The sequence below is a fragment of the Rhinichthys klamathensis genome, unplaced genomic scaffold (assembly GCF_029890125.1).
Source record: "Rhinichthys klamathensis goyatoka isolate OS25496 unplaced genomic scaffold, OSU_Roscu_1.1 h1tg000726l_1, whole genome shotgun sequence".
Classification (NCBI taxonomy): Eukaryota; Metazoa; Chordata; class Actinopteri; order Cypriniformes; family Leuciscidae; genus Rhinichthys; species Rhinichthys klamathensis.
The window spans coordinates 600,001-612,282 of NW_026607140.1; the positions used below are offsets into that span (position 1 = coordinate 600,001).

At 41.0% G+C, this 12,282-nt stretch overlaps 1 protein-coding gene across 1 annotated transcript in view; it reads left to right on the plus strand.

Annotated features, from left to right (window-relative positions):
* Window positions 1–7,727, plus strand: part of LOC130077243 (INO80 complex subunit D) — a 19,823-nt gene extending 12,096 nt beyond the window's left edge. The window contains exons 5-10 of the mRNA XM_056242411.1: window positions 73–299; window positions 2,112–2,221; window positions 2,357–2,490; window positions 4,163–4,374; window positions 6,180–6,337; window positions 6,552–7,727. Coding sequence (XP_056098386.1) covers window positions 73–299; window positions 2,112–2,221; window positions 2,357–2,490; window positions 4,163–4,374; window positions 6,180–6,337; window positions 6,552–7,459 — 1,749 coding nt within the window. The 3' untranslated portion in view covers window positions 7,460–7,727. The remainder of the gene's footprint in view (window positions 1–72; window positions 300–2,111; window positions 2,222–2,356; window positions 2,491–4,162; window positions 4,375–6,179; window positions 6,338–6,551) is intronic.
* Window positions 7,728–12,282: the final 4,555 nt, after the last annotated feature.

Consider the following 12,282-nt stretch of genomic DNA (forward strand, 5'->3'; position numbering starts at 1 on the left):
CCCTTTAAGAGACGAAGCATTTAATAGCCATTTTCTCAATCATTGTTTTATAACTTTTTGTGTGTGTGTGCCAGCTCCTCCAATGAAAAGCCTCTGTCCCGGCGGGCACGTCTGGCACAGCTCTGCTCGTACCTGCAGGAGAGGTATAAACACCTGTGCCGACAGGACAGGGCCGCCACCCGGCACAGCAGATACCGATACGCCTTCCGGAAAGCTCTGCTTCACGCTGCGAGCAAAGACCCCGACTGCACTGCGCAACTCATTCAGAAGCTCAGCAAGAGCTCTCAGACCTCCGCCTGGTGCGTTGAGCACACATGTGTAGAGCTATTTCAGGACTGTGTGTTTTCATTTCAATTAGGGCTGCACGACATTGGGAAAAACTTGCATTGCGAAATTTAGGGTGTATTCACACCAGGAAAGTCTGATAGTTCACTTGCTTTGGTTCGGACCAAATACGTTTATTTATTTATTTTTTGCTACGGTTCGCTTTCACACTGCTCTTTTTGCAAGTGAACCAAAATTTGTAATCAAAACCACACGTGTGCTAAGGTCGTCCATTCATTGGACAGGGATTCTCAAGTAGGGAAATCAGGAAGTGCAAAAAAGGTTCAGCATGGAGATATTTCATACTGCAATATTTGTTATTTTACTAATTTTGTGTTATTCTGTACAAACGCAATATGAAGAAACTGCGCAGAAGACGGATAAGGTATAAAGTTTTGATTCATTGAGAGGGGCTATGTTCACACATTCAAATAATGAGATTCTTATTGTATATACTGCTAACAAGTGCTGTCAATGTTAACGCTTGCGATTTAAGTTTGTCCAGTTTAACGCAGCGTCATCCTTGTATTGTAACTATCATTATGAACTGCAAAAGCTTTTTTTGCATCTATGCGCGATTAGACTAAAGAGAACGCTCTGTGTGTGAATGTCCTGATGCACACACTCATTCATCATTCCATTCCAATGACGCACACACACGACGCGCAGAAAGACGCGCAACAGTATCGTGTGGCCAGACAGCGCGCCGGACTGGAAATCTCTTTCGCACTTGAACAACAATAACACAAACCATTATGCCAAAATCTCCGACTACGGAAGCCTGTTAACTCAAAGGCACGGTGCTTTCTTGCAATTGGGTCGGTTCATGTTCACACCGTAAACGAACCGTACCAGAGTTCGTTTGGAACCGTACCGAGACCACCTCTTCAGCTGGGTCTCGGTTCGGTTGTTTGGTCCGCACCCGAGTTCGATTGCTGTATTCACACCTGCCCAAGAGGTCCGCACCAAGGGGGGAAACGAACTAGAGTTCGATTCAATCGAACCAAACAAGGCAGGTGTGAATACACCCTTAGTTTTTTTTTTGCGATAATATATTTTGCGATTATAAAAACAATTTCACCAGATGATTTGAATAGCTCTATTTGAAAATAATTAATCATTCTAGAATAAATGGGAGGATTTTGTAGGGGAGGTAATCTGCATTAAAAAATTATAAACAAATTACAAGCATAGATAAATACAATAAAAGAAAGATACAATTGAAATTAGCAGTGCTTTGTTTTTGGGAATAATCTTCGGGAAAAGGCACAGAAATTGAATAATCAAATTTAAAATTAGAGTCTTCACTGTCTAAATGAAATATAACTAATATAATTAATTAATACAATTTATCTTTTTTTAAAGCTACAAAAGTCTTTTTTGTTGTTTGATCACCACTGGTGACACAAACAGCTGTGGGTATATTAGGCTGCTGTCACTTTAAGACGAATGCATGGACATAATGTAACACTCATCTGTTTTCTTTCTCAATTGTTTACAGCACATAACCGACTGTGTTTACGAGGGTACTCACCGAGACGGCATTTTGACTTAATTTTGCGTGCATGTGTCTGCTTATCCTCAAAAAAAAAAAGAGAAAGAACTGAATTCGGCGTTCACGTGCCGTCTGCGCGACTCTGTGTGCGCGCACAGAAAACTGGACGCGAGTCCTCTTGCCTGACTCGAATTAAAACACATGCAAATGATAAACTTTCACTCTATGATGGTAAAACGATATATCGTGCAGCCCTAATTTTAATGTTTGTATATATGTATGTATTTTTCAGTTCAAGATCTGCTGTACCACAGAAGTATGAAAGGATAATATGTACGGGAACCACAAAGGGTCAAAACTGCAGCGACGTAGCTTTGCCATTTTCACGCCACTGTTTTCAACGTATCCTTTAATATATGCGTACTTCAGGTAAAGTGAGCATGTGTTAGTGGTGGCCTAGTGAGGAAACGATGTCAGTTTGAACAAGTAGCGCAGTTGTCAGGTGTGTGTTATGCTCTTGACAGCATGCCGCTGCAGATATCCTACTGAATCGCTCACAGCAGCTGTTCTCCAGTTGCACGGCACGGTTCGCTGATGGACAGCAGTGCTCCGTTCCTGTGTTTGACATCACTCACCAGACACCTCTTTGTGACGAACATGCAAAGAAAATGGTGAGAAACCACACCTCATATGGATAACCTTAAAGGGATAGTTCACGAAAAAATGAAATTAGCCCATGATTTACTCACCTCAAGCCATCCTAGGTGTATATGACATTCTTCTTTATATAGCTTTATAATGGCAGTGAATGGCGGTTTCTGTTTTGAAGTCACTTTTACAACCACTTTTATCCACTTCTATCATGGATAGATGCACTGTTATGATGGATAGATGCACTTTTGTCATGGATAGATGCACTTCTATCATGGATAGATGCACTTTTGTCATGGATAGATGCACTTTTGTCATGGATAGATGCACTTTTATGATGGATAGATGCACTTTTATCATGGATAGATGCACTTTTATCATGGATAGATGCACTTTTATCATGGACAGATGCACTTTTATGATGGATAGATGCACTTTTATGATGGATAGATGCACTTTTATCATGGATAGATGCACTTTTATGATGGATAGATGCACTTTTATGATGGATAGATGCACTTTTATCATGGATAGATGCACTTTTATCATGGATAGATGCACTTTTATCATGGACAGATGCACTTTTATGATGGATAGATGCACTTTTATGATGGATAGATGCACTTTTATCATGGATAGATGCACTTTTATGATGGACAGATGCACTTTTATGATGGACAGATGCACTTTTATCATGGACAGATGCACTTTTATCATGGATAGATGCACTTTTATCATGGACAGATGCACTTTTATCATGGACAGATGCACTTTTATCATGGATAGATGCACTTTTATGATGGACAGATGCACTTTTATCATGGATAGATGCACTTTTATCATGGACAGATGCACTTTTATGATGGATAGATGCACTTTTATGATGGATAGATGCACTTTTATGATGGATAGATGCACTTTTATCATGGATAGATGCACTTTTATCATGGATAGATGCACTTTTATCATGGATAGATGCACTTTTATCATGGATAGATGCACTTTTATCATGGATAGATGCACTTTTATCATGGATAGATGCACTTTTATGATGGATAGATGCACTGTTATGATGGATAGATGCACTTTTATCATGGATAGATGCACTGTTATGATGGATAGATGCACTGTTATGATGGATAGATGCACTTTTATCATGGATAGATGCACTTTTATCATGGATAGATGCACTTTTATCATGGATAGATGCACTGTTATGATTGATAGATGCACTGTTATGATGGATAGATGCACTTTTATCATGGATAGATGCACTTTTATCATGGATAGATGCACTTTTATCATGGATAGATGCACTGTTATGATGGATAGATGCACTTTTATCATGGATAGATGCACTTTTATCATGGATAGATGCACTGTTATGATGGATAGATGCACTTTTATCATGGATAGATGCACTTTTATCATGGATAGATGCACTTTTATCATGGATAGATGCACTTTTATCATGGATAGATGCACTGTTATGATGGATAGATGCACTTTTATCATGGATAGATGCACTTTTATCATGGACAGATGCACGTCTGAAAGAAGAAAGTCATATACACCTAGGATGGCTTGAGGCCGAGTAAATCATGGTCTAATTTTCATTCTTGGGTGGACTATCCCTTTAACGGGATGTATTAACAGCACAGAATTGGTTGTAAGTAAATGTGTTTGTGGCAGGATAATTTCCTGCGTGGAGATGGCAACAGACGCAGTCTGCAGCAACAGCGGCGTCCACGTAAGAAGACCAAACCACCTGCACTGACTAAGAAACACAAGAAGAAGAGACGACGAGGTCCTCGCAGACCGCAGAAGCCCATTCCCCCAGCCGTGCCACAGGGCAACTTACTAATGCCCTCCCTCTCACTGCCCGCCCACCACGCCCATGTCAGGTGCCTAATCCAGCATCACAGTCTTGCTTCACAAATGTGTTGTTGTTGCAGTCCTAAATGTCAAAACACATCACAAATACCAGTCACTCAAGAATGGCTCATTGGAGAACGGTTCAGACAATGTATATGTGTTCCACTGAGTGAAGCTTGGTATTGCATCAGTTTTGCACAAACTTCCTCAGCGTGAGAAGTGTATGCCGTTGAAGTAGCTCAAGATCAGTTGGCTGAACTAACTATATTGAACTTTATTATTTTACATACAGCCGCTGTATCAAGCAGTACACAAATTATTGAATGAAAATTTTGTGTTGCTACTTGCGACATAATAGTGTTGTCGTGATACTGGAGTTTCTATCTTTGATACCTTAAAAAATATCGATTTTCGATTCAACAGGGGAATTTGCCATATATACTACTGTACAGATGTTTTTGTTGTTATCTCATAATTTTTTGATAAGTTGGTCTTTTTTAATGCCGTGGGAGCATTAAAAATTCTTAAGTCTGAAATCTCTTGATTTTAAGGCCATTCATTTCTTAGGCATTAAAGTTTAATAAGAGGCGTTCAATCTGAAGCCTAGATACTCTGCCACTTCCAGGTCCCAGTTCAACAAACAAGAGCTAAGCGATAAAAGTAGATTATTTTTAGTTTAGTTGACATAATAAAATGTTTTATGTTTGTTTTTCAAAATCTTAAGAGGGGATAACATAAAGCTTCGGGATAACATAAAGCTTTGTTATTTGGGACAAGGCCAAAATAACAAACAAAAGATCAATCTTCCTATAAGGGGGTTAGAAATAACTTGCCTAGAAAAGATAAGAAAAACTAAATTAAATACAATATGCTTGTCTTACTCCTCTACTGTCCAATAAACTGGAGAAAATGGGTGTAATCATCGGGTATGTATCAGTATTGTCGCAAGGATACTATAACAGCCAATAGGCTAGGACCTCTAGTGTCATGAAAGAGCAACAGTTTAAATTCTGTCACTACTTTAATTGCTAGCTTCCCGAATAATACCTCCGCTGGTTTAAGGACAAACACAAAGAACTTTTATGAACCCCTGAAAACTGAGGTTTATTTCCGACATCGGCAACAACACAAGAGGATCTGTGCTTGTGATGTGTTGGCCAACCGTTCATATTCATGTATTTAGAGTATGTTTCTGACTTGATTCAACTAAAATCAGGGTTCGTACAAGGTGCTTAAAGTACTTGAATTTGACTTTTTGAAATTTAAGTCCTGGAAAACCTTTGAAAACAGCCATTTTTTGAAGAAGTACTTTGAAAGTTCTTGAATTATTGAATAATTTATTTGTAATTTTCTTGATAAAACAATCTTTTCACACAAAATTAAAGCTGCAGTCCGTCTGATATTGATATAGAGCCGTTTTGCATGGCTGTGAGTGTGATATTGCTCATATAAATATCCAAGTATATGATACAACTTTTATCTTCGTTAATCATATATTCATGGGAGAAAAAAAAGGAAAGCGATATCTTTGTCATAGTATCCTTTCAATGGTTAAAGTTACCGCAGGCATTGCATATGCTGCACTTTATTTGTACCATTTTGTTTTATTAGTTTATTTTTATTTATCTATTTACCTTTTTTAGAATTTAAAAGATAATAAATAAAGATATTGTTTGATAAATGAGATCTCTGATTGTAGGCCTTGAAATAAACCCCCAAAAAAGTAGTGCTTAAAGTCCTTGAAAGTCCTGGAATTTGATTTTACAGTATCTGTACGAAACAAACCCTGTAAAATTTTACTAACTTTATTTTCCGCTTGCATTCGCTCTCGCAGGAGTCCGTCGACCCCCGAACTCAGTGCAGATGAGCTTCCTGATGACATCACAAACGAAATGCCTGACATTCCCAATGACCTCGAGCTGAACCAGGAAGATTTCTCTGACGTGCTGCCCAGACTACCTGACGATCTTCAGGATTTCGACCTTTTTGAGGGTACGGTCACATGTGATTATATGACAACAGAATATCGTAGAGACTTGAGGGTGGGCTCTTTTGACCAGCGAGCCCTCACACAGACTACCCTAGCATTGTGGCAGGTTTTGCACCAGTTTGTCAATCACCACATGTTTCTTTCCCCAGAAAATGTAAAAATCTTCTTGTTAGTTGGCATGTTTGCACTTTGTCTGAGTTGTCTTTGTGGATCCAGGTAAGAATGGAGAGTTGTTGCCCACCACAGAGGAGGCGGAGGAGCTAGTCCGAGCCCTGCAGGCGATGGGCTCGTATCCCGACTCCCTGGCGTGTCTGTCCTCAATGGGTGAACTGACCCCGGCGGATGGGGTGGACCACCGCACCATGGCTGTGTTCTCCGGGTCAGGGGTCACAACGACTGGAATTGGAGATCTTCTAAACAGCCGAATGACTTCAGAGACCTTTCATAATCTAGAACTGGAGGGGAACCTCCTCCATGCCCCAACAGACCATCATTTCCCAACATCCCCTTCTTCACAGCCAACCCAGAGCAGCACCGCAAGTTCAAATGGGGGATTAACGCAACGAACGTTTTCCCGAGCGCCCAAACCGGATACCTCCCCACTAGGTACTCATTACAGCAGCGAGCCCTACAGGGATCACATCTCACCCCGACACGGTGCCTCTTATCAAACCGACCCGCCTCTCTTATTGGAGGTGCCTTTGAGTGGAGCACCCGTTCCTCCGCGCACCTCCTGGAATAACCTCCCTCTCTCGCTCACCGACCCGGCACAGTTCGGGAACCTCCTCACTGCTGAAACTCACCTTCTCTCCACCTCTCTGTCCACCCCTCCATCCACGTCCCACTCCACCATCCTGCAACCCAGCGCCGCGCTCTCCGCTCTTCCCCAAAGCGGCCTCACCTCACCGTCGTCCTCGCCCTCCTCACGCGACCTCCTCACACACACCCACACACAACCTAAACTACAGCTCCCACAATTCAGTGCAGCCTTCGGCCACCAACTGGCTTCCCACAGCGGGATCCCCAAAGACCTGCAGCCCAGCCATAGCTCGACAGCGCCACCTACAGGCTTCAGCATCACTAGTGCCACTGCTGCCACTCCCCCATTCCCTCAGAGCAACTGAGACCATCCCATCTCACATTTCAAAGAAATAGTCATCATTTACTCACCCTCATGACTCACTTTTCATTCGTGGAACAAGAAAGAGATTTTGATCAATGTTCACTCTCTGCTCTTTTCCATAAAACGAAAATTAAATGGTGACCAAGGTCTGTCAAGCTCCAAAAAAGCTATTTCTGCACATTCAAACTTGTGCTTAACAACTAGATATGACGTGACAACCGAGGGCGTTTTGGCAAACGTTTTTACTCCCAACTCGTTACACATTGACACTCGGTATCACATTTCAATGCACAGGGTACCTTTCCAGCGTAATTTTACTACGAGTGGGTAATCAGATCAGGAGGCATTTAATTCATTGCGCTTGTAAAAGTAGAAATGATTTTATCACCCCTACCCTAAACCTACTCACTTCTCAACAATATAAAATGCATAACAGGCAAATAAAAGTAAATTATTCATTAGATTATACTATATTATAAGGTATTAAAAACTGACAGTATAAAAAAAACAGTAAAAAAGAATTACATGTTGTATTCCAAGTCTTCTGAAGCCATACAATATCTTTATCTGAAGAACTGAGTGGAAATTAAGGTTTTAATCTCTGAAGATGATCCTGCTCTGTGAACGCACGGTCATATCTCCTTCAAAAGCTACTCCCAAACTTTAGCTTGAACCAATCTGTCACGAGACACACAAGAGCCAATGCCATTTCGAAACCAAAGCTGATGTAACGCTTATTCTAGCGGTAATTTTTGTTCTCCACACAAATCAATCGTTTGGCTTCTGAACACTTGAAATACACAAATGGCTAGGTTTAGGGGTTGGCGTTGGGTTAAATGGTCAAACATGACTAAATAGTGTGAATAAAAAAGTAAATAAAATTATGCTGGCTGATTCAATTGAAAACGACAACCCAACATATGTCTCAATAGACAAATGATACCCCAATATATAATTTCATCATGATAAAGTCCACGTGCTCATTGTGTCTGTGTATTGATGCCAAAGGTTTCTCATTGAAAGCAATGGATTACCCTGTGCGTTAAAAAGTGATACCAAGGCGCCCTGACCAAGTTGGGAGTGAGAATGTGTTGGTTTGGCATCATTAATGTCGAATCTAATGTGACACGTCTTCACATGCCATACTATTATATACATATTTGCCTATTTGCACACAAATTTTGATTGCTGCAAGATTTTGAGTTAAGGCCTGTTAAACACCAAGGCAAGTTTTCAGTGCGATAAACTTTTAATTAACGTATCTGAACAGCTATTAATGCGTCTGTTTAGATGGATACAAACATGTTGTCATTTCACACTGCAAAGAAAACGGGCTGACCAATAAGCCTCTTGCTAACGAAGCCTTGGAACATAAGTCATATGGATCACTTTCATGGTGCTTTTTTTGCCTTTTTTGGAGCTTGAATGGCCCAACTTTAATTGCATGGAGAAGAGCAGCATGAACATGCTTGAAAACATCTTTTGTGTTCTTCAAATGAAAGTCAGTCATGGGTTTTGGGTGAACTAACTCGTATGCCCTGTCACCAACAGCTCTGTGACTGACACCGTCGACCAGCAGCAGATTTGAGTCTTTCTGGACACGTATCGCTGCTTGGTCAGTCAACAGTGTCCATCCCATGCTTATTGTTGTACTGAACCAAGAATTGTGTTCTGCCCTCACATATACCCCTTTTTCACCAAATGGTGCTAGTGCTGATCCGCGGAGCCGCCTCAGACCCGAGTCCGACCCATATTTCTACTGACTTGAGAGCAAAACGATGATCTAACTGACTACATCACTACATTACCTGCTCGTGTGCATTGCAATCTTAGTTTACTCCTGGTTTTGAGAACTTATTTTCACATCCAGAGTAATTATCGTCAGAAAAGAATCTACGTAGAAATGTAATATTTTTACATTTTTCGCGGGAGTCGTTTGCCATCCATTGGTACACCACCGGCTCCTAATGTCACTATTTCTTCGATTGAGACCAACGGGTTTAGGAGCTAAGGATCAAAACCACCTTTTTTCAGTGAAAACGTGCAAAATGGTGCCGTGCACCAGCACTGTGTCAGTGGGAAAGGGGTGATGGTCTGCTGTACTCACGCTAGTGAATCGTATTCTATCATATTACTGATTCCATTAGTGTTTTCTCAAAATGAAATGAGATTAGCAGGTGTCCTGTTGAGTCCTTGTGTTAAGGCCCAGGTGTACTTCATTTTCCGTGTCCTGCTCAAGAGCACAAGCCTTTTAAAGTATACTCCTTTAGCCGTGCGCACTATCTAGTGGGCTTTATCAAGTCACTCGCACATGCACTGTTGCCACAAAGATGAGGCTGCATGAACACGGATGGACGAAGTATACTTTGGGCTTTAGGAAGGTGCGTGTGTGTGTGTGTGTGTGTTGGCTGGAGAAAAAGGAGGACAAGACTCTGGTTTATACTTGGTATTAGCATCTGTCTCAGGTGATCTGATCGCAAGTGTTTAGCTAAGAAGTTCTCCTTTACACCAGGTATTAACATGCATCTCCTGTGACCTCATGAAGGGTTTTGTCGAGGGTAGGGTAGTGATTTCATGACTATATCGTGCGTTCACATTAGCAGCGACACAATCCCAATCATTTCAATGGACAGCTGGAGATTTCCAGTGACACGAGCGACAGTGAGGGAAAGCAAGACAAAGTTGAGATATGTTTAACTTTATGCAAATCAAGAGCGACTTTCGGGAGCGACAACCAATAGGAGTGAAGTGAGTGGAGCAAGCTGACATTCAGTACAATCTATATCTCTTATTTAGAATACATACAAATGTCATTTACGTCTTTGAGTTTGTCAAGAGATTTAAAGCGCAGTTATTGAAGAGTGCGAACGTGCTCTAGTGCGCAAGAACGAGCCTATGATTGAATCTGGAAATAAAGCGAAATAACAGAACAATGAGAATTAGTTAGAACTATATTTATAGCAAAATATTCGATCTCAAACAGTTTCATTAAAAGTAGCTATTACTCCAACACCTGCGTGACTTCATCAACCAACGTGGTTGAACGACCAATTTGTGACGATGCGGTTTCGGGAAACAGTCGCGACTAGCTAGTGGATTTCTTCAACGATAGTGAAGCGGCGAGTTACGTGAGCCCAGATAGACCGGCATTTGCCCTTTTGCTGCAGATAAATAACAGCGATGGCAAACAGTGATGGCATTCATCTTTAACATTAGGCATTTTATGTACTGATTCCATTCATATTTAGACTTTTCTGAATGATGAATGTCATTCACAAACGTTACTAGGCAAACATCAGTGGGAAATCTCTTCTCTGATTATGTGTGCAATGGTGAAAAGGAGGAACAATCACTCGCATAAGATCACCGCAATTAGCAAACGACAACAATCAATTCCCGACGGACTAAATCAAGTCCTGCTCTTCATTTTTATTTTTTTCTAGTTCAAAAAGCCATTTAAATCAGATGCACGTCGCAATACAAAAGACAGATTTGATCACAATTTTGGTCAGTGCCACCTTTATAGTTGTACCTTGCTTGCAAAATGTTGTCCCAGAGATTTAGCATTGCATGAGAAGGTCCTTCTCTCTTGTCCAGGATGGGTGTGTAATGTTGTGTGTTTGGGTCACCCAAGATGAATACCAGGTATAAAGAAAACCAAGCTTGTACAACTTTCAGCCAGTAGCCCAGAACGAACAGCCAACAAACCTCCCGTCTCAGATATCAGGGCTGGTCTAAGCTTGATGTGGTCTCAAGAGAATCTACCATACGACTTGTAATCAGGACACAAATCTGTATGACTGAACAGTATGATTCGGTGATGGGCTTTTGCACACGCTCAGTGGACCCGGCCTGGACTGCCCACATCATCACACGGTTAACAAAAGCAATAATCTCCTCAGCAGAGCCAGTCTTCAGGTGATCAGCCGGATCTCCTTCTCCTCCAACGGTTTCATTCATGACTAACAGCAAAGATCTCAACCTAGAGCTGGCTAATCTTGTAGAAACACTGACATGGAACTCATTCAGCGAAGAGTAAACGGAATAATGACACTTTGAGGTAATTCTTTTGCCAAATATATGGGTTAAAACGTTAGTTTTTCTTCATGGTGCTTATCAGTTTAGAGCCTCGTTTGGTCTTTCTAACACAAGAGCCCTTGGTGGCAAGGTTTCCGAGTACAGTGGAGGTGGCGGGAGGGCGTCAACTCGAATGACCCTGCCTTTGCTGTGCCGACATTTGGTGCAATTTCTTTGGAGAATGGTTTGTGCAACCTGATGGTTCTTCTCCAGACTTCCACTGAAGTGTCAGGTTCAAACTCACACTTTTAGCCACCGTAAGTCAGCCTTACGCCACGTGGGACCAACGATCCCTGCAGGATTTCATTCTTGATTTTGAAGTCATGATCGTAAAACCAAGGTTTCGGGTAGATTTTAGACACTGAACGATGAGCATATATTGTTAAGTATTTAAATATATTTATAAAATAGAAACCTCTAGATTGGGTTTTATTGGTTGAATCGAGTGGTGAAGGATACACATGAGGTTTAAAAAAGAGAAACTAGTCATTTGCAAAATACGTGCTGGAACTGATGCATTTAATGGGATAATGTTTGGTAGTTTTAATGGCTATCAAAACTCATTTTGATTGATTGATGTTGTGTATCTGTGTCTTTTATTCTGACGAAGAGACTGTGATCATGTGCAACAGTATTTTTGATAGCTATTAAAAAGTATCAGTGGTCGCTAAAAAAACATAAAACCACAACTTATTCACACTTACTTTGATCCAATCTCACGAGTCCAAAAGATAATGGGTCTCATTC